Genomic DNA, 19707 nt, shown 5'->3' on the forward strand with positions numbered 1-19707 from the left:
GTTTTTGAGGCCTGGTGTGAGGAAAGGGTGTTCTTTCTCATTCAGTTAAGATCCCTCTCATTCTGGAATTTTTGCAGGATGGATTGAATAAAGGATTGTCCCTTAATTCCCTGAAAGAGCAGGTTGCGGCTCTTGCCTGTTTCAGAGGCCTGGTGAATGGTGTTTTGTTGTCGGGTCATCTTATGTGGCCTGTTTTTTTAAGGGAGTGAAGCATCCTAGGCCTCCCTTGAGGTTTCCAGTTCCATTGTGGAGTCTTAATTTGGTTATGTATTTTTTGGCAGGCCCTACATTCCGACCACTGCATAGCCTAGCCTTACGGTTTTTGACCTTGAAGACTGTTCCTGGTGGCTATATGTTCTGGACGTCGAATTTCTGAGCTGCAAGCATTGTCTTGGAGGGAGCCGTTCCTTCGGGTGACTCTGAAGGAGTTATAGCTGTGTACTGTTCTAACCTTCTTGCCCAAGGTCGTCTCAGACTTTCATTTGAATCAGTCCATCTCCTTGCCATCCCTGGATAAGGTCAGGGATGGCAAGCCCCTGAAGCAGCCCTTCATTGGACGAAACTCAGGCCTAGAATTGGGCATTCACAGATAGTTTCTTAATAAAGATTTTTGAGCACTTTCGGCATCTCCTTGTTTTCATTCCTCATGGGTGTAGGTTAGTCTGTTGTATCCCATCAATATCTGCCGAGCTGCGCCATGGTCCTCCTTTTACACTTTTTCCAGGTTTTATCTTCTGGATGTGCAGGCCTGGGAGGACACAGCCTTTGCATGTGCGGTGTTGCCTGGACCGCAGGCAGCCTCCCACCCTGCTGGGGAGTAGCTTTGGTACATCCCACTGGTTCTAAGTCCATCTGTCTACACGTTAGGAAATGGAGAAATTACTTACCTGATAATTTCATTTTCCTTAGTGTCTACAGATGGACTCACTTCCCTCCCTTGACTGCTGCTTGAGTGTGTCAATAGTCCTCTCCTGTGGAGCTATGGATCCCCAGGAATTACTGGTAAGTTTTCATCCAGTCCCTAGCTTGAGTTACCTAGAATCTTACGTGAGTTCAATGTTTATGGTTGGTTGACTACAGTTCTGGTTATCTGTTTTTAACTATGTTTATTTTTTAATCAAGTTTTTTGCTATTCTGTCCACAGTTGCTTTTGAAGAGAATACTGGCAGGATGGGGTCACTGCAGGGCTACATATACTGTGACGTCAGCTTGCTCCATCTCCTTCTGCTGCCAGGAGAGCATAAACCCACTGGTCCTGAGTCCATCTGTCTACATTAAGGAAAACAAAATTATCAGGTAAGTAATTTCTACGATAGTTTTCTGAGTTAAAAAGGATCACAGCAGTACATGTAAATATAATATACATATTGTATGTCAACCAGAAAATCTTGCTAAAAGACAAACCCCCCCTCCAACTTGGAGCCCATATAGTATTAGACCTATTGTAGTGCATGTTGGATGTATGCTTTGTATTGAAAGCCATGAGTAAAAGTGAATTACAATTACAATATACTATGCCTCCCATACCAAAACAGCACTAAGTGCCAGCACTCAAATAGTAACAACCCTACCAATGAAAAGGCACAAGGCCCTAAAACACCAATACACCTCCTACAGAAAACAAAACAAGCCCAGCTGATATAGAACCCTACACAGAAACTACATGCATATCACAGACAAAACATCACCAAATACAGAATAAAGATACGATAAGGTAAAAATTAAAAATGTGCAGACAAAAACTGAACTGGAAACCATGACACCAGACTCTGGATGCAGCGCAACAATGGGAAAACAAACACAGCCATTCTTCATAAAATTTAAAAAAATAAAATGAAGAAATATAAACATCAATAATCGTAAAACCATATTAGTAAAAGGAATATTTCAAAATAGCAGACATAGAATGATATCCAATAATTAAAAACTCATAAAAATTAAAAAAAAAAGTTTCAACTCCCAAACAAAAATTGAAAAAACAGTGCACATATCAAATATTAACACCCAGTGATTAAAACTAACAAAGATATAAAATGAACCACTCACCATACTTGGGAACTTTTGATTTCCAGATGCCCTCAGATTGTTGTGGATTAACTGATGGGAGCAGGGTTTGTTGTACATAAAGTTTCTCCTTTCTCTCTCTGATATACGCACACAATTATACACATTTGTTCTCTCTCACACACAAACACACAGGCTGTCCCACACATGCACCTATATTTCTCACTCTCACGCTCTCTCCTCTCACATACACACCCTCATTCACATGGACAGGCCCCTCTCACACACACAGGTTCCTTGTCTCATTCACATGCGTACCTTTACACAAGCTCCCTTCCTCTCACTCACTAACACCATCGCTTTCTCATACACACACTACTCCTGGGGGAATTCTGCACAAAAAAATTTAAAATTCTGTGCACAAAAACATAAAATTCTGCAAACTTTATATTGGTCAAAATAACACAATTTACATGACAGTCTAAGTAATTACATTTTAAATTAATACAGAAAAAAGTTATTACTTAAAGATGCAGAATTTTAAATATTTTGAGCAGAATTTCCCTAGAAATTCACTGTAAGAGTGTCCCTTCTACTCTCTCTCTCCCTACTCCCTTGGCCACTGCCCTCTCAGGCCCCACCCAACTCCTCTACCTGCCAGTATCTTTCCCCTCCATCTCTAGGTTCAACCCCTTCCACTCTATCTCCACTCCCAGAGTTTGACCCCGTTTTCAGTACTGCCGCTCACACAGGCTCCCTCTGTCTCTCCCTATCTCACACACATGCTCCCTCTCTCTAATACACATACACACACCCTCATACAGTAAACCGATGTGATATGCAAATGAATGTCGGTATAAAAAAGTTTTTAAAATAAATAAATACAGGCTCCCTCATTCTCTTGCACACACACATTCCCTCATATAGGGTCCTTCTCTTGCACACACACTCACAAGCTCCCTTTCTCTCTCACGCATACACCCTCACAAAGGCCACTTATGTCTCTCTCTCTCACACATACACAATCCCTTCACACAGGCTAGCACCTTCGTATAAAAACGATCCCGTTTTCATACACACCAGCTCTCAATTTCTCACATACATCCACCCTACTTCACAATCTCCTCCATATAGACTCCCTCCCTCTTGCACCCACACAATCCCCTGCTCTCTCACCCCCTTCCCCCCTCTTCATCTCTCATCCTCCCTTCCCTCCTCCTCTCTCACCCTCCCCTCTCCTCTCTCCATACATTCATGCTCACCGGGGCCTTCATCTTTGCCGCAAATGGTGTGTGTCCCGAGGCACACGGGGGCCTTCATGTTCACCACGAATGGCACGCACGCTCTGTTTGCAGCACGCTGGGGCCTTCATCTTCGCCGCGAATGGCGCACCAGGGCCTTAATCTTCATTGCGACCGGCAAGCTGGGGGCCTTCATTTGCGCCGCAAACGGCGCGCTGAGGGCATTTCATCTTTATCTCGAGTGGCGCACTGGGGGCCGTCATCTTCACTGCGAATGGTGCGCTCCGTTTGCAGCATGCTTAGGTCTCCTCTGCCATTTTCTGCACAGAATTTGGCAATTATGTGCAAATTCTCCCAGGACTAACACAATCCCTCACACTCACACACACACACACCTTCATACAAGTTCCCTTTCTCTCTCTCTCTCACTCACCCACAGATTCCGTCAGAGGCTCCCTCTCTCTCACACATACACACGGGTCTGTTAGGGTTAGTAGTACATAGTTAGCAAATAACGACAGTTTATAATGGACTCCTCCCAAAGTGACCCCCTGAATATCGTTAGAAGTCCTGATCCTGGTGGTAAGAGGTTCTAAATAAAGAGCAAAGAGCAAGGGGGATAGGGGACATCCCTGTCTGGTACCTTGTCCAACATCAAACGCTTGGCCATATCCATTGTTCACCTTGACCCTAGCTTTGGGATGATCGTATAATTTTCGTATCCACGTACGAAAGTAGGGCCTAAAGGCTAGTTTTTGCAAAGTAAGAAATAGAAGCGGCCAGTGAACTAAATCAAACGCTTTTTCAGCGTCTATAGAAAGTAACACTGCCAGTTCCTGTTTTCTACGAACCCACCACATCAAATCGATCAGGTTGCGAATATTATCTGCTGCTATATACTGTGGCACGAAACCTACTTGCTCAGAGTGTACCAGACAGGGTACATATTTGTTAAGTTGTATAGCTATTAGCCTGGCCAGGATCTTGAGGTCGACGTTAATGAGGGAAATGGGCCTAAAGGAGCTTCAGAGTGTAGAGTCTCTCCCCGGTTTGGCTAAAAAGGTAATACCGGCCACATTCACCTGAGGGCTAATACTGCCGTCCTCCCGAAGACTGTAAAAGAATTGACCAAGTGATTCTGCCACCGTGTGTGCACATTTTTTGTAGTAGGCTCCCAAAAACCCATAGAGACCCGGGGATTTTTTTTTTTTTTTTCATTTTTTGTTTATTGATATTTCAACAATTTACATTGAAAATTGAATATTGAAATAAAGAAAGAAATCATTGCAGTACACACATAATCTCCTAATATTAGGATAAAGGAAATACATTTTTCTCTCAATTATAAGAACAATGGGAGAACCAAAAAATAATTAGCGGATTACAGAAGATAATTTATACATCTTACACAGGAAAAACTCAGTGTTGTGTACCCATTCTAACTTATCCAACCCTCCTAGTTCTGGGAGTTTTAGGAGTCCAGATATTGACGGAGCTGTGCTGGGTCAGTGAAGATATATACCTATTATCTTAATGTAAAAGAATACATCTAAATGGGAACCTCAAAAAATATTTAGCTCCACGTGTAATCACTTCTTGTTTCATTATCAAGAACTCTTTCCTCTTTTCCTGCATTTTCTTGGTTATGTCCGGAAATATTCTTATCTGGTAACCGTAGAATAATAAATTTTGTTTTCGAAAAAACTTCTTTAGTATATTATCTCTATCTATGGTTTGTACGAATGATATTAATAAAGTCGCTCTGTTCTCAATCTTTGTCTCATATGATTTCTCCAAAATTTCAGATAGATTATCAGGCTCTTCAATATCTTCTCTCTTCTGTTCCTTTTTTTCAGGTAAATAAATCATTTTTGAAAATACAGGAATATTAACCTTGGTATAACCCAAAATATTCTTAAGGTAACTTATGAAAAAGTCCTTAGCCGTCATCCATCTTGATCTGGGAAAATTCAAAATTCGTAAATTGTTTTGACGTATTTCATTCTCTAGGAAGTCCATACGTTTTCCCATACTAGTTTCAGTTCTAATAAGATTATACTGAACCTCTTTCACTCCAGTTATCTCAATCTCAACTTTATCTATCGTCTTTTCCATTGATTGAACTCTTTTTTCCAAACCATCCGATTTTTCCATATTTTGCCTTACTGCTGAAGTCAGCTCACAAATTGCCTTATTCATACTTATAAGAACTTTCCAAATTTCTTCCAAATTTAACTTTTCAGCAATCTCCACCGGCTTCCCCACAGTCACCTCAATTCTGGGCTCCTTACCTCTCCCTTCTAGGAGACCAGCCTCTCCATTTCCTTTCTGGGTTGCTTCCTCTTTACCTCCCCCGGAGCCCTCACCGGGGCTCACCGAAGCAGACGGATTCCTTCCGTCGCTTCTCGGGGAGTCATAAGTCCTTGGAGCAGAATTTTGTCCCATCAGATTGAGCTGTTCCTGCCCCGATGATCCTGGGGTTCGAAATGGCCTTGCTGGAGCTGTTGGAGCCCGGGTACTCAAAGATGTTTCATCGGCCTGGGTGTCTGATGGCCGCTCTCCGATACAGACGCCAGTGGCCTCTCCTTCCGGGTCCTGGTGCACAAGTCCGAACACATCATCTATTCGCAGCTGCCACATCAAGGAAATAGGTGTTGAGGTAATATTATCACGAATCCTTGCTTTTCTTTTCGTATGAGGCATCTGATGCCAAGAAATAATCGCCAAGGAAATAAAAATTTCAAGGAATTAAACAAGGAGCCGCGGAGCCGAGGTGAGTTCGTGTCACTGAGTGGCAGCCATCAAGACCCGGGGATTTACCTAGCTTAAGGGATTTAAATTACCCACACAATCTCCTCAGCCATAATAGGAGCCTCTAAAGCCTGTTGCTGTTCTGGAGTCAAACTGGGCAGCTCAATATCCTCCAAATAATCCACAAAATCATACTGTTGTATATCCTTCTCAGCACTGTATAGGGACTATAAAAATTTGAGAAGATGTCTCGGATCTCTGAGGATGTGGTAACTATTCGTCCAGCAGTATCTTAGATTTTAGAGATATTATTTTGCGATATTTTAGTTCTCAATTGCCTCGCCAGTAGGCGTCCTGCCTTATCTCTCCCCTCATAATACACCTGCTGGGTGATATCCAGCGCATGCATTAATTGTTTGTTATCCAGCTGGTAGAGTTCAGATTTCAGAGCTAGCAGTTTTTGATAACAGTGGTTCGATTGAGTCCGCATATGTTCTTTAGATAGACAGGTTATCTGTGCCAGCAAATCTGATCTAGCCTGTAACCAGGTGCGCTTACATGTCGCTGCCCTGGATATTAATATCCCACGCGCCACTGCCTTCGAGCAGTCCCAAAGAGTACCTGGTGTGATAGTGGGAAGTCTGTTTAATGTAAAATATTCCTGTAACTGCGAGTCCAATTCTCTAACAAACTAGACATCCTGCATTAAAGATTTGTTCAATTTCCAGAAGCGGTCTCCCACATCTCTGGTACCCATATCTACATCTATTCTTATGGGAGCGTGGTCGGACCATGTAATGGTTTCAATTTCAGCAGTACGGACATGATTGCTTAATAAATTATCTACTAGAAAATAATCAATGCGTGAATAACTATCATGCGGTGTGGAGTAAAAGGTATATGAGCGGGATTTAGGGAAGCGATTCCGCCAAATATCAATTAGGCGCCACTCCTCCATAATCCCCTTCAATTGAGACCTGGATGTGGGAGGTGATGACAAGGATACTGTGGAGTTATCCAATTCCCAGCACAGTCTGAGATTAAAATCTCCGCCAAGTATGATTGAACCCTCTGCATGTCGCAATAGAAGGTTTTGGATCCCCAGCAAGAAAGCTCCCTGGTCCCGGCTAGGGGTGTAGAGTGACACCAAAGTGTAAATTTGAGTACCCATTCGAATTTTTAATAGTAAAAACCTCCCTGAAGGATCCGCAATATGAGATAAATACTCAAATACTAAATGAGTGGAGATCAAAATGCCTGTGCCCGTGTATTTAGCTGGAGCACCACTAGCAGCGAGAAAGACATGAGGGTAAGCCCTGCAGACCACAAGGTGCTCATGCCTCCTCTTTAAGTGGGTCTCCTGGATATACGCTAATCGGCGTTATGTAGCTGTAGCTCCTTTCTGAGAAGAAAACGCTTCCGATATGTATTAAGACCTTTAACATTTAACGATAGTATTTTAACCATAATACACAATAGAATAGGAATTCCCAGCTTTAAACCTGCTTGGATCCACTGTGTGGGCTAAAATGGGAGCACCATAAAAATGACGCAGGCACAGCCTAAATAGCCAAAGTAACCAATAAGGTACTGGAATCTGCAAGGAATAATGAGAGAACAATTCTACCCTGACCCAAACCCCTTCCCCAAATCCAATGGATTCGCTAACCACCCACCTTAGGTACTCTATAATATTTAATCATTTTTATTTTTGGGAGGCTGTTGGCCTCTAGCCCTTTTTTTTAATATGGGCGGGGGGGGGGGTGATGCCACCCGAGTTTTTTTTAATATGCGAGATCTGGAGAGCGGGATGGGCCCCAGACATTTAAAAAAAAAAAAAAAAAAACAACTAGTTTGATTTTTTTTTTTCACCCAGAACTGGCTAGCTAGTGACATTTGATCTGCTAGGTAGTCAGATTTTCAACTGAACACCAGCTGGTTAGGTTCATCTGATAGTTACCCGATTATCTTGACTGCTGACCAGCTTTTTGAAAATTGATGACATAGTGAATCAGGACCTTAGTCTGAACCTCGAGCTCTTCTCGATCACAGCCTTGTTGATCTTAACCATAGGTCCTGTAATAATTTATTAATAAATAATTTGAAACCTCTCTCTCTCTCTCTGGTTATGTAGTGACTAGAGTAGACTGTAAGCTTTCCAGAGCCAGCAACTGTGCCTTCCCTGTATCAAGGCAAAATAAAGAGCTCAATGTAATTAGGTGCACTGGGCTGTACACTCACTTTCTCTGATACATGTTCACTGCCAATGGAGCAAGAAAAGTGCACACAGACCTGTGTAAAAGTGTGTGCACAAAGTAGCACTCCTCCATTTAAATCCATTGTTAAAGAAGACATTCCTTTTCATCCTGCAGACCAGTCCATACCTGCGGGATGCCCCTGCTTGCCAGTACATGGAGGCAGAGAACTTTTTCACTTTTTTTGCTAACGTCACTCATGTTATATATCCTGGGATAGCTGGGCAGTTCCTCAGTAGTTCTCTGCCTCCAGTTAGGTGGGGCTGTATACTGGGGTAGCTAGGAACTATTATAAAAGAAAAAAAAAAGAGAGGAGTAGGAACAGGGTAAGATAGGTAGACTCTGGGGAGATCCCCTCCTCATCTTTAAAAAAAAGAAAAAGCAAACACCCCATAGTAAACCTTAGCAAGCCGCGGGGTCTGCAGAGGTCCAGGAGGGGGAGGGCTCGTGCTTATAGGGCGTCCTTAGCCACAGCGCTGGAAACGCAAGCTTCGCACCCCTTCAGCGGCAAGACGCATGGCCGAGAGGGGCTGGAAATGCGCACAACGTGGGACAAGAGCTCCTTTTGCCCCCCCCCACCCCGCTGTGAATCGCTGGAAAACAGGCAGCAGATGGGAGGGGAGGGGCGGGCTGCAAGCAGACACGCCACCCACGCCCGCTTAGAGGGAGCCACAAAAGCAGCTTGATTGGGCAGACAGCCCATCATGGAGGGGTGGGGGGGGGAATGCAGCCATAGTGCAGGCAAGCCCTGGGATAGAGAGAGAAGCCCTAGGGGGAACAGCGCAGGAAAGTTTTCCACAGAATTTATCTTGCTAATTGTACCCGGCCTATAAAGAAATGAAAGCCAAAGGGGCTGCATAATAAGGTCCCCCCCGGGAGGTGGCTCCCCATTGGGCTCACAACATACGCCAGTTTAAAGAAACTTAGGACCAAGGGAACTCCCCTGCTGCCCCCCCTTAAATGAGAGTAAAATCGAGGCAGCGTAAAAAAAAGGATGCACTAAGGCAGAACTCAGGTTTATTGCAACGAGCGCTTAATACGAGCGTCCATTTTGATTGCGCTTCCTTTTGATTATTTTGCCGAGGTGCTGATTTCAGTGCTGAAGTTTATTATATCACGCACCCATTGCTGTGGGCGTCTAAGAAAGGTGTGCTTCCTTTTCATCAAATCAATATGCATATATTTTTCTCCACCACAAGCAGTAAATTTAAGAGTAAGGATGATACTAAGGAGGAAGACACATTTATTGCAACTCAGAGGACCATATATATATATTTTTTTTTTATGTTTCTTATGAGCCCTTGACTGTGTTTACTTTACGCCATCTCTGGAGCTGAGGTTAAATTCCCTGCGTTAAAAAAATGTGCATCGGACGCCCAGCCTTTGGGTGCACTTCCCTGCAACAGAGGGTAATAAGTTAATGCCTTCATCTCCATGGAATTTACATGCGTTGGGTACTATTGGGTACACGTTTTTTAGGGTGCACGTTTTGGATGTGCTAATCTCCTTGCTGTATCAGACGCTATTCTTACACGCCCAGCTGTGAGTAAACCCATGCGCACCTTATTGCTTCGGTCCCTGAATTAGGTGCCTAAGTTTTCAGCTGAAAATTCACATTTAGGTCTCTAAAGATTAGGTTCCTAAATTTAGGCCTGCTATCATTTGCCTAGATTTAGGTTTCCTAAATTGGTGCCTAGTTCTGAAAGTCAGTGCTAAGCCTCCTAACTTTGTTTCCCTGCCCTAATTCCACCCCCATTGCCACCCACTTTTTAGGCTCCTAAATTCAGGTCCCTAATGAAACTAGAAGCCTAAATTTAGGGACTCTGCTCTAGTAAATTTTCAAATGGGCCAATTTAGGGTCCTAACACCAAACGTTAGGAGCCTAAACTCTGAAAATTGGCACATAACTCCTAGTCAGAGCTGGAGTAAAGTCTCTCAGGCTAACATTTGTCAATGTAGCTGAATCTGGAACTTGTGGTGAGGGGATCGTGTTCTTGGAATTTACGCACAAAGAACACTTTGTGTACAGTTCCAAGTTTTGTGCACATAAATCATGCTTTATGCACAGAGGAAACATTGTGCAGAAAACATGGCTTACGCATGTAAAGCATATTTTATGCATGCTAAGCATGTCCTCCTTTTTTGGTTAGCATGCTCTTTTTCAACGTCTGATGCATTAGTAGTTCAGCTTATTGCATTGCGAGCTAATTTGTTTCATCTTGTGGGTGAAGGAACTGTGCACTGAATTTCAAGAGCACAGCTTCCAAGATTGGAGGCAGTTAACTACAAAGCAGTGAAAGACGAGAGATGGGCAACTCTTTGGTAGGTAGACAGCCTGCAAAATTTAAAAAAAATAAATAAATATATATATATATATATTCTTTTAAGGAAATTATGAAAACGCAAGGTGGATCTCTTTCCAGAAAATGATAAAACAGGGGTTCTGCTTTGGGGATATTTTCTGTAATGGTAGTTTCCTTCCTCATATTCTAAAAGTTTCCAATCTGTTACATTAATTAAAAAAGGAGACACAATGTACTTGATTAACCATGAATTGAAGAGTACAGTGTTTGTCCTGCATCAACAAGCTCATCACTTATATTGAAAACATTAATACATCGATACAAAAGAGGTTTTGACTATTCATATGTACAAGACAACTTTTTTTTTTTTTTTAAATCAGTCGATGCTTTCCAGCATTTTTATATTTGTAACAGAGAATTTTGGCAAGAATTACGATATAAAAGGGATCAGCATCCATCTGTCTGTAGGCACAATAACTCTCCAAGTGGTGGAAATTCATCAAATTTGGTGTGCAACATGAAATTCTGAATATATCTGATGAGCTTAAAAAGCAGAAACATCAGTTTCCTAGCATTAAATATAACATTTGCAGGGAAATTTAACACAAAAAAAGCACCTCATTTCAAAACTTGAGGTCTTAATAGCAAGAAATGCCTTCTCGTCTTTTGAGTTTGTCCAGAAATATCAAGATAAACCTGAACTTTAAAGTTCAAGAAGAATTCCATATGATGACGAAAGAAAAGTTTTAGAACCCAATCTCTATCTGACGAAAAACAGCAATTAAAGTGGCAGAGGTAACTACTTCAGATAAAGAAGATTCCAACATTGTAGTAAAATTTAAATCCGGTGGTCTAATCAGAGACAGCACTTGCATATTCCTATTAATAGGCTCACTTTTTTTTTTTTTTTATAAGGTGGTAAATAATATACCCTCGAGGTAATAGGCAACATTTGTTCAGGTATCTTTAACACCTCCAAGAAATATTTTCTCAGCATTTCCGTAGGAGGTAGACCAGGATCCTTAGAGAAATTGATAAACCAAAGATTTTTTCCTCTAGCTTCATTTTCAACTGTTTCAAATGGAATGAAAAATGTTGATTTTCTTTTAATATATTCTGCTGAAAAGCAGTATGGCTGTCCACTTCAAATTTGAGGATAAGAACATAAGAAACATAAAAAATGGCCATACTGGGTCAAACCAAGGGTCCATCAAGCCCAGCATCCTGTTTCCAATAGTGGCCAATCCAGGCTCCCAAGTACATGGCAAGTACCCAGAAACTAAGTCTATCCCATGCTATTGATGCTAGTAATAGCAGTGGCTATTTTCTAAGTCAACTTCAGTAATAGCAGGTAATGGACTTTTCCAAGAACTTATCCAAACCTTTTTTAAACCCAGCTACACTAACTGCACTAACCACAATCCCTGACAACAAATTCCAGGGTATCATTCATTTCTTTTAACAATTTACTGTCCAATTCCAATAACCCTATCTGGGTATCAAGATCCTTTAAGTGCTGAACAGGATTTATTTGCATAGAAATATTATTATTCAAAGTCTTAATTGCCTCCCAGATCATTTCCAGAGAAAATATAACTGGTCTTAACAAAAGGTAAAGGTTGCAAACTAGTTTTCTTCTCCAGATTTACGGCCTCCTCCTCTCTTAGTCTCACAGCCATGTCCATGCCGCAGATGTGAGGTGGCTCCAGCACAACTTCAGACAGACTCACAGTCCCTGAGCATGGCACAATGGTCACCACATCATTGGTTGGCGCAGAGTGTCAATGTTCATCTGTTGTCAGCTTCTGGGCAGGATTCATCAGCGTGATCCGATCTTCTGGGGACAAAGAAACTAGTGCGTCAGGGAGGGGATCGAGTACCTCTCCTTGAAACCCCTCCAGTGACTCCACTTCTGGAATGGAAGTTTCCCAGAACAAGTGGGTGTCCATAGGACAGACAGTGGGGCCTGGGGAGGAGGCAATTGGAACTTCTCGCGCCCTGGCTCTCCACTTATGGGCAGAATGAGACAATCTACCAAATGGAGACAGGTAAAAGGAGCCCTTATCAGTGGCTTGCTAGTGCGGCCATCTTGGATCCTCTGAACTCCACCTTATACTAAATTCACTACAGAGTCGTCTTGCGGACGCACCCTAAGTTCCTGCCTTAACCATCTTAACCAGTCAATCATCCTGCCGCCATTCTTTCCCAGGCCCCATTCACACCAAGGCAAACGAGAACTGCAATTTGGATTGCAAGCAAGCCTTAGCCTTCTGTCTTGAGCAGACAGAAGCCCATAGACAATCCACTCAACTTTTTATTTCTTTTGACAAGAATAGGTTGGGCATTTCCATTGCCAAATAGACACTATCCAATTGGCTAGCAGATTGCATCTCCCTTTGTTATGCCCAGGTGGGGCTGCATCTTGGGGGTCATGTCAAGGCTCATTCTGTCAGAGCTATGGCAGCATCGGTGGCCCACTTACGAGCAGTTCACGTACAGGAGATCTGCAAGGCTGCAACTTGGAGTTCTCTCCACATATTTACATCCCATTACTGTCTGGATAGGGATGGCCAACGTGACAGTAGGTTCAGCCAGTCTGTTCTCTGGAGCCTGTTTGAGGTGTAGAACCCAACTCTCCCATCCTAGGGCCTGTTTGGATTCAAGCTGTTTCCCCCTATATTCCCCCCCCCCCTTTCCTTCTATGTAAATATGTTTATTCCCTTACCTTTCCCGGAATTATTTTTTGTAAATATGTTATATATTATGTAGCATCATTTCCATTTTTTGTAAATATGTTCATATCCCTCTCCCCCCCCCCCCTTATGTAGTTTCTCTAGCTTGATATTTGGCTCCTCCTCATAGCCCCTTTTCTATTGGTTTATTGTTTCTCTTGTTTCCCCACTCCCCGTTCGTTGTAATTTCTACCTTTCGTTACGATGTAAACCGATATGATGTGTATTTTAATGTCGGTATAAAAAAGCTGTTGTTTAATAAATAAATAAATAAATAAATAAATAAATAAATAAATAAATAACCAACAGCACTGGTGTTTTTGTGCCTGTTGGCACCTGGTTAGGTGTCTGTTAGTCCCCCTTTTTTTGGGGGGAGCAGCCTGTAGCTAGGGATTCACCCATATGTGAGGACTACCATCCTGCTTGTCCTTGGAGAAAGCAAAGTTGCTTACGTGAAACAGGTGCTCTCCAAAGACAGCAGGATGTTAGTCCTCACGAAACCCGCCTGCCACCCTGCGGAGCAGGGTTTCTCCTATTTTTATTTTAATCGTAATTCTATGCTATGAGACTGAAGAGGGACCCTGCATGGACGCATGGTTTAGAGCATCAGGTTCCATCCGATGATGTCTCCCATGTGTGAAGACTATCATCCTGCTGTCCTTGGAGAACACCTGTTACAGGTAAGCAACTCTGCTTTATTTCTCTTCTGGCTAGTGGTATTTCCTACCTACATTTGCCTCCTTGGCCACTGGCTTCATGCTGTTGTCTTGCAGGACCTGCTGGTGCTGCACTTGCAAATTTCAGAATGAAACCAATGGAGGAAGAAGCAAATATAAATGAAGCTCTGCTCTTCTGTTAGCCAGAGGGAGTGGGGAGGATCTCGCCGGATCTACTATTAGCACAACACGTTAGGAACTTTTCCGCAGCATACCAGATACTGATTTTTATGGTTTTCTAATTTCCACTGTTGATAGTGATGTTGTACGTCTAGTACAACACATCACTATTCTAGAAATAAGTGGTAGCAGTAGGCCAAGTCTATGGAGGCAAATTAATTTTGGCTGCCTTCTAGCAAGGTGTCCCCTGGGAATAAAAGCTTAGAGGACAAAGGTCCTGCATGAACAGTTGCTGCTCTCATCCTTTCCAGTCTTCTCTCACCGTCTGCTCCCATCTCTAATGAAAAATCTCTTGGAGATACCATCTCATAAGTCCATTAAATTTACTATGTCCTGAAATAGAATGTTTTCTGTTGGTGGCCCTAGTCTGTGAAATAACTTGCCTGATGAGATTAGGGTACAGGCTTACTTCGTTTTAGGAAATTGTTAAAAATACAGTTGTTCTCTAGGGCATATACTGGATAGCATCTTTCTCTTGTTGTGATCTCTCCATATTGGATTCCTTCTACTACTGATGTGCTTGTATGAATTTTCTGTTGTAGTTATTTGTTTTATATTGCTGATATTGATTTAACTGTGTATGTGCTGATGTAATCCACTGAGAATTGTAGATTAGCATAATGTAAGTTTATTACATAAATAATAAATAATGCTGCCCTACAGAGGCCTTCCTCGTGGCCCCAGGGCCACGTACTTCAAGAAAGTGAAGAGACCTCCAGCTGCACCAGTCCCAGACCCTCTGAGGCAGGGAGACATCAAAAGAGCTGCTGGGAAAGTGAAAGAAGCAAAATCGCAAGCAAGGGGCAAGGCCAGCGTTTTGCTGTAATTGCTCCTTTTCCAGGAGCCTCTCAGTAACTCCATGCTAGAGGGCAGCAGTTGCGCTTCTGTGCTCGCTGGCATTGCTAACAAGCTGCTCTTGGTACTTCTCGTCACCAGCTTGCACCAAGGCGACCAGTGATGTCAAAATGGCCAGGGAAGCTGCTTTAGGGCGCTGTAATGCACTTGCACAAGGTCTACAGCAGGTTGTGTGCCCAGTGCCACTGCACCACTTCCTCCTCCCAACAATATCGATACAGAATAGACATATATAATATATGTATAAAAATATTTATTTGTATCCCAGAGAAACCTTCATTGAGCATCCATTGCAGGAAGCATTATATTGAGCTCTTCTCCCCAATTATAGACCCCCTCCATTTTGCCTTGGAAGATAAGGAAATGGGAGGTGCTGAGGGTGTCAAAGTCAGGGGAATTTTTTTTGTAATTAGTTGAATTTCTTTCTGGCACCATCAGGGAAGTCTTTATTAAGGATGGGCAGGAGCAAAGCAGGTGTCGTTCCAGGATGCCTCTCTCTCTGCACTATTACACAAATGCTTTCTCAGGGAGAAGGGGGATGATATGACAGCTTATTGACCAGTAAGATATACCAAAATGTACAACAGAATATTCAATAACTGTAAAAAAATAAATCCAGTGTTTTATTTTAGTTGGAACTTCGACGAAAACAATCAGAAATGTTGTAATATATTTTTAAAACGTAAGCACAATCAGGTTCTTGTGCACAGAATTTCTAAAAAAAAAAAGTGTCTTAGAGCCAATGAGGTACTTACACAACCTTCTGGAATGTTTCAGAAGCCATCTGGCAAAGTGCCTTTTCAGTTCACCAATTCATTTTCTTTTGGTTAATTTAAAAATATTTCCATATCAATACAAATGGATACCTCAGTATCCTGATAAAAAGTCATGTTCTTTCTCTTCTCCATTGATATAGACTTTTTTTCACCATGCTTTTTAGTCCGCTTCTACCATTCGGCTTGAAGAGAGGCATCGAGGTATAGCCAGTTAGCTGGGACTCCCAAAGTCGTGATCCATTAATTCACTGAAAAAGCCCCCCCCCAGCCAGAAAGCAAAACCAAAGTTACAAGAGGTACATCAGCTCTTAAAAAACACACAGTTACAAAATGTTTGCTACTTTAACCTCTTGGTATCCGGAGCAAGGGCATACAAGCAGATTACGTTAGAGTCATCTGCTGCAGGAAGACATTTATGCGTAGGCTTAAAAAATGTACCCGGTGCAGCTCAAACGTTCCAGTATTAGAGGCGGCCTGATGGCTCCGTGACAGTGATGTCTACTGTTATACAGAAGACCCAAGTTTGTTTATATTTAAATGTAGCCCAAGTTTAGTTACATTCTGGCACAGTATTTTCCCTGTCCCCAGAGGGCTTATAATTTATGAACCTGATTTGCTAAGACTTTTCTCCCATTTTGTGTCTTATGGGGAAAAATGCTTGGTAAATGAGACCCTAAGTTTGTACCTGAGGCAATCAGGGTGAAGTAACTTGCTCATAAAGGAGCAAAAGTGGAATTTGAACCCTGGCTTCCCTGGGTTTCTGCTCACTGCTCTAACCTCTTGGCTAGTGGGCTCAGCTGGGCCTAGGAATGCTGCGGAGGTAGCGTTTACAGCTTTCTAGGGAGTCCTAGTTTTGGGCAATGGCAACACCTAGTAGACAGCTTTAGGGCCCATGATTGCTGGTCCTGGAAGGGGCCCTGGTGCAATGGTCCCCAGCTAAGGACTGTCGCAGGAATTATACAAAACAGGGAAGAAATGCCCAAGTAGTTGCAAATGAAGGTTTATGGCTCTGATTAAGCTGGGAGCTTGAAGGAGCAGAAGAAAACTGCAAGTCCTCCTCCCACCCAAAAAAAGGCAATGTCCCAGTGTCCATCTGCAGGGGCTGATCGTACGGTCTCGGTGAGAAATGGAAGCTACAAGGTCAGGCTCCCCTCTCATGCATGCTTAGCGTGCAGGTGGGAGAAGAATTAGAAGTTAGGTCTTTCCTAGGTCATTAAAAGTGGAGTTGAGGAGTGGCTTAGTGGTTAGAACAGTGGCTGAGAAACTGGGAAGGCGGGGCTGAAATCCCATACTCTTTGGGATGACCTTGGGTAAATCACTTTACACCCCCCCCCCCCCCCCCCCCCCCAGTTACCTCAGGTTCCAACTTAGGGCCCTATTTACTTAATAATTTTTCCCCATAGACACAATATGGGAGAAAAAAACCTTTAGTAACTAGGCCCCTTAGATTGTAAGCCCTCTAAGGGACCTACCTACTGTACCTGAAATGTAACTCACCTTGAGCATGAGTATGGAAAAGCTACTAACAATCTAAAAAGTCCACACACACACCCACCCACCCATCAAGGAGAAGGGGAAGATAATGAATGGGGCAATCTCAAGGCGCAGTTCAATGGGATGTTAAAAAAAGAAACAAATTGTTATACAGCTTAGCTGCCCCGTTCTAAGAATTAGCTGGGTCCTGCTTTGCCTTTTCTTTAAATAGCTAAGTGTGTATACATTGGATGGTGCTGAGTGGAGTGGAGGAGGGTGTCCTAAATGATAAAATAAAGAAGAGAGGAGGAACAAGATGGTACACGAATTACTGAAGTGCCTCAATTACGCAGCCTCTCCTACCAGGATGACTGGTGGCACTACCCTCACAGAGACCAGGCTGGCTGCTCTTAGATGAGCATTCAACCACAAGGAACCAATCTTAAAGCACAGATCTTAGCAAAAGCGCGTACGTACTATGTTTTACACACACACACACACACGCAAGCAAAAGTAAAAGGGCACTTTTGCGCCCAAGGGACTTGCCTGAACACTGAAGCAGTTTCCATTGCTGCTGAAGTCTCTGCCTTTCTTGTTTTATTGCCAGGACAGCTTCTGTGGTAGCCGGGGTCCCAGATGCAAAGTGAGGCACAGAAATGGCTGTCAAGGCCTCAGCCATCGCTTCTGCAAGTTCTGCTTCTGAGTCCTTGAACGTGAACAACGTTCTAGTCATGAGCCTTAGCAAACCATCACAACCCCCTCTCCTCCCACCATGAAGCCCCACACCATTATTGATAAGTGGAGTTTCAAAAGCACTCCTTGTTATCACGGGGGAGGAAGGGACGAGATAAGAGAGAGAAGTGCACCTACTACAATAAAATCTGCCTCGCAGTCAGGATCCTCTCCACCGTCCCCATCAAAGCAACGCTGGATGCTACCAAGAGCAGTGGGAATGGCTTTTTATTTGCAAATTTGGAATGGGGGGGTGAGGGGGAGGCAGGGAGGATCCTTGGGCTGATATGGCCTGCAACAGATTTTCCTTCACTTGGGGAGATCAGTGAGGCGTAAGGAGAAATGTTCTTATCTGTTAATTTCCTTTCCATTAGTCCTGCTACACCAGTCCAGCCATTACAAGTGGGCTATTTCCCCCTATCAACAGATGGAGGCAGACAACACTGTTTTCCTTTGTGACATCACAGCCACTACTTAGGAGGTAGTGCTAGCAGCAGGAATCCAGTATCCTGACAAAGCTTCAGATCAGACCCTTGCCCATAACAAATGTTAATATTTTAATAGCAAATTCCAAAGTTAAATTAAGTTTCCCTGCAGGAGAAGAAAAGATAACAAAAAACAAAGGAAGCAATGCAGGAAGAGACACCCAAACCTGATCTTCAGCAGAAACTAGCCAATAACAGCTTGAAAACTTATGCAGCCATGCTTCCTGGGTGGGTCCTGGATTGGTGTAGCAGGACTAATGGAAGAAAATTAGCAGATAAGTCAATTTTTCCTTCCATCTCATCCTTCTAGACCAGTCCAGCCATTATGAATGGGAAGTATCAAAACTTCAGTTACCCGGGTGGAAGGAAGCAAGGGCTGCCCATAAAACCCCTGCTCCATAAGCGATTCCTCCCATGCAAGCACATCCAGACGCCAATGCTTTACAAAAGGAATTCATGAATGATAACATAGCTGCCCTGCAAGTACCAGCGGATGCTAGAGCACACACCTACGCCCATGACGCTGACTGTGCCTTTGAGCAAATAAGCCAAATCAAGTGGCCTTTATCCAGCGGGCCAAGGTAGCCTTAGAGACCATCTCACCTTTCAACAATGTCTGATTTGTGGAAGGCATTAGTAACCTCCAAATAGCGCAAGACTAGCCTTTGTACATCCAAACACCAGAAACCGGTACTCTGGCCCACACTTCCCCTTGGAAAATCCGGGAGTGAAATCGTTTGATATAAAAAAATAGACTTCATTTTTGGAAGGCAGGATGGAACCAGCCGAAAAATGACTGCATTCGATGAAATCACCAAACACGTATCCCAGCAAGACAAGGCTTGCAATTCCAAGACAGAACAAATAGTCATCAGGAACGCCATCTTCAGTGCTGGATCCTTCAGGGAAGTTTGTTTCAAAGGCTCAAAAGGAGCTCACATTAGGGTCTTCAACATTAAATTCAAATCCCATGGAGGAAAGATGAGATGAGATGAAATGGAGGATGCAGTCTTTTCAGCCCCGCAGGAATCGGGACACATCCAGTTGAGCCACTAGGGAAATCCCCCTTCCCCCCAGAGCGGCGCCCCCATAGCAAGAAATGGCAGCCATCTACACCTTCAAGGAATCAGGGCCAGACCCTTGTCTAGCCCGCCCCAAAGAAAGGCCATAGTACAGGGCACATCCGCCCTCCAAGGAGACTCCA

At 43.2% G+C, this 19707-nt stretch overlaps 1 protein-coding gene and 1 long non-coding RNA gene across 4 annotated transcripts in view; one reads left to right on the forward strand and one right to left on the reverse strand.

The window, feature by feature from the left end:
- The window catches only part of LOC115099654, a 41113-nt gene that overhangs the window by 10777 nt on the left and 10629 nt on the right, over positions 1 to 19707 (forward strand). Inside the window, exon 1 of one of the 2 annotated variants that reach the window (XR_003858840.1) lies at positions 1234 to 1296. The exons of the other annotated variant lie outside the window; for it this stretch is intronic. This is a non-coding gene — a long non-coding RNA (uncharacterized LOC115099654). Of the gene's footprint in view, positions 1 to 1233; positions 1297 to 19707 lie in introns of those variants that run through there. 2 annotated transcript variants of the gene reach the window in all.
- The window catches only part of HDAC10 (histone deacetylase 10), a 45414-nt gene continuing 41340 nt past the window's right edge, over positions 15634 to 19707 (reverse strand). For both annotated transcript variants that reach the window (XM_029617394.1, XM_029617395.1), the window contains exons 21-22: positions 17833 to 17992; positions 15634 to 16061 (exon numbers count right to left, since the gene is read on the reverse strand). In XM_029617394.1, the coding sequence (XP_029473254.1) occupies positions 16054 to 16061; positions 17833 to 17992 (168 nt within the window). In that variant the 3' untranslated portion in view covers positions 15634 to 16053. The remainder of the gene's footprint in view (positions 16062 to 17832; positions 17993 to 19707) is intronic.

Source organism: Rhinatrema bivittatum, chromosome 9 (genome assembly GCF_901001135.1).
Source record: "Rhinatrema bivittatum chromosome 9, aRhiBiv1.1, whole genome shotgun sequence".
Classification (NCBI taxonomy): Eukaryota; Metazoa; Chordata; class Amphibia; order Gymnophiona; family Rhinatrematidae; genus Rhinatrema; species Rhinatrema bivittatum.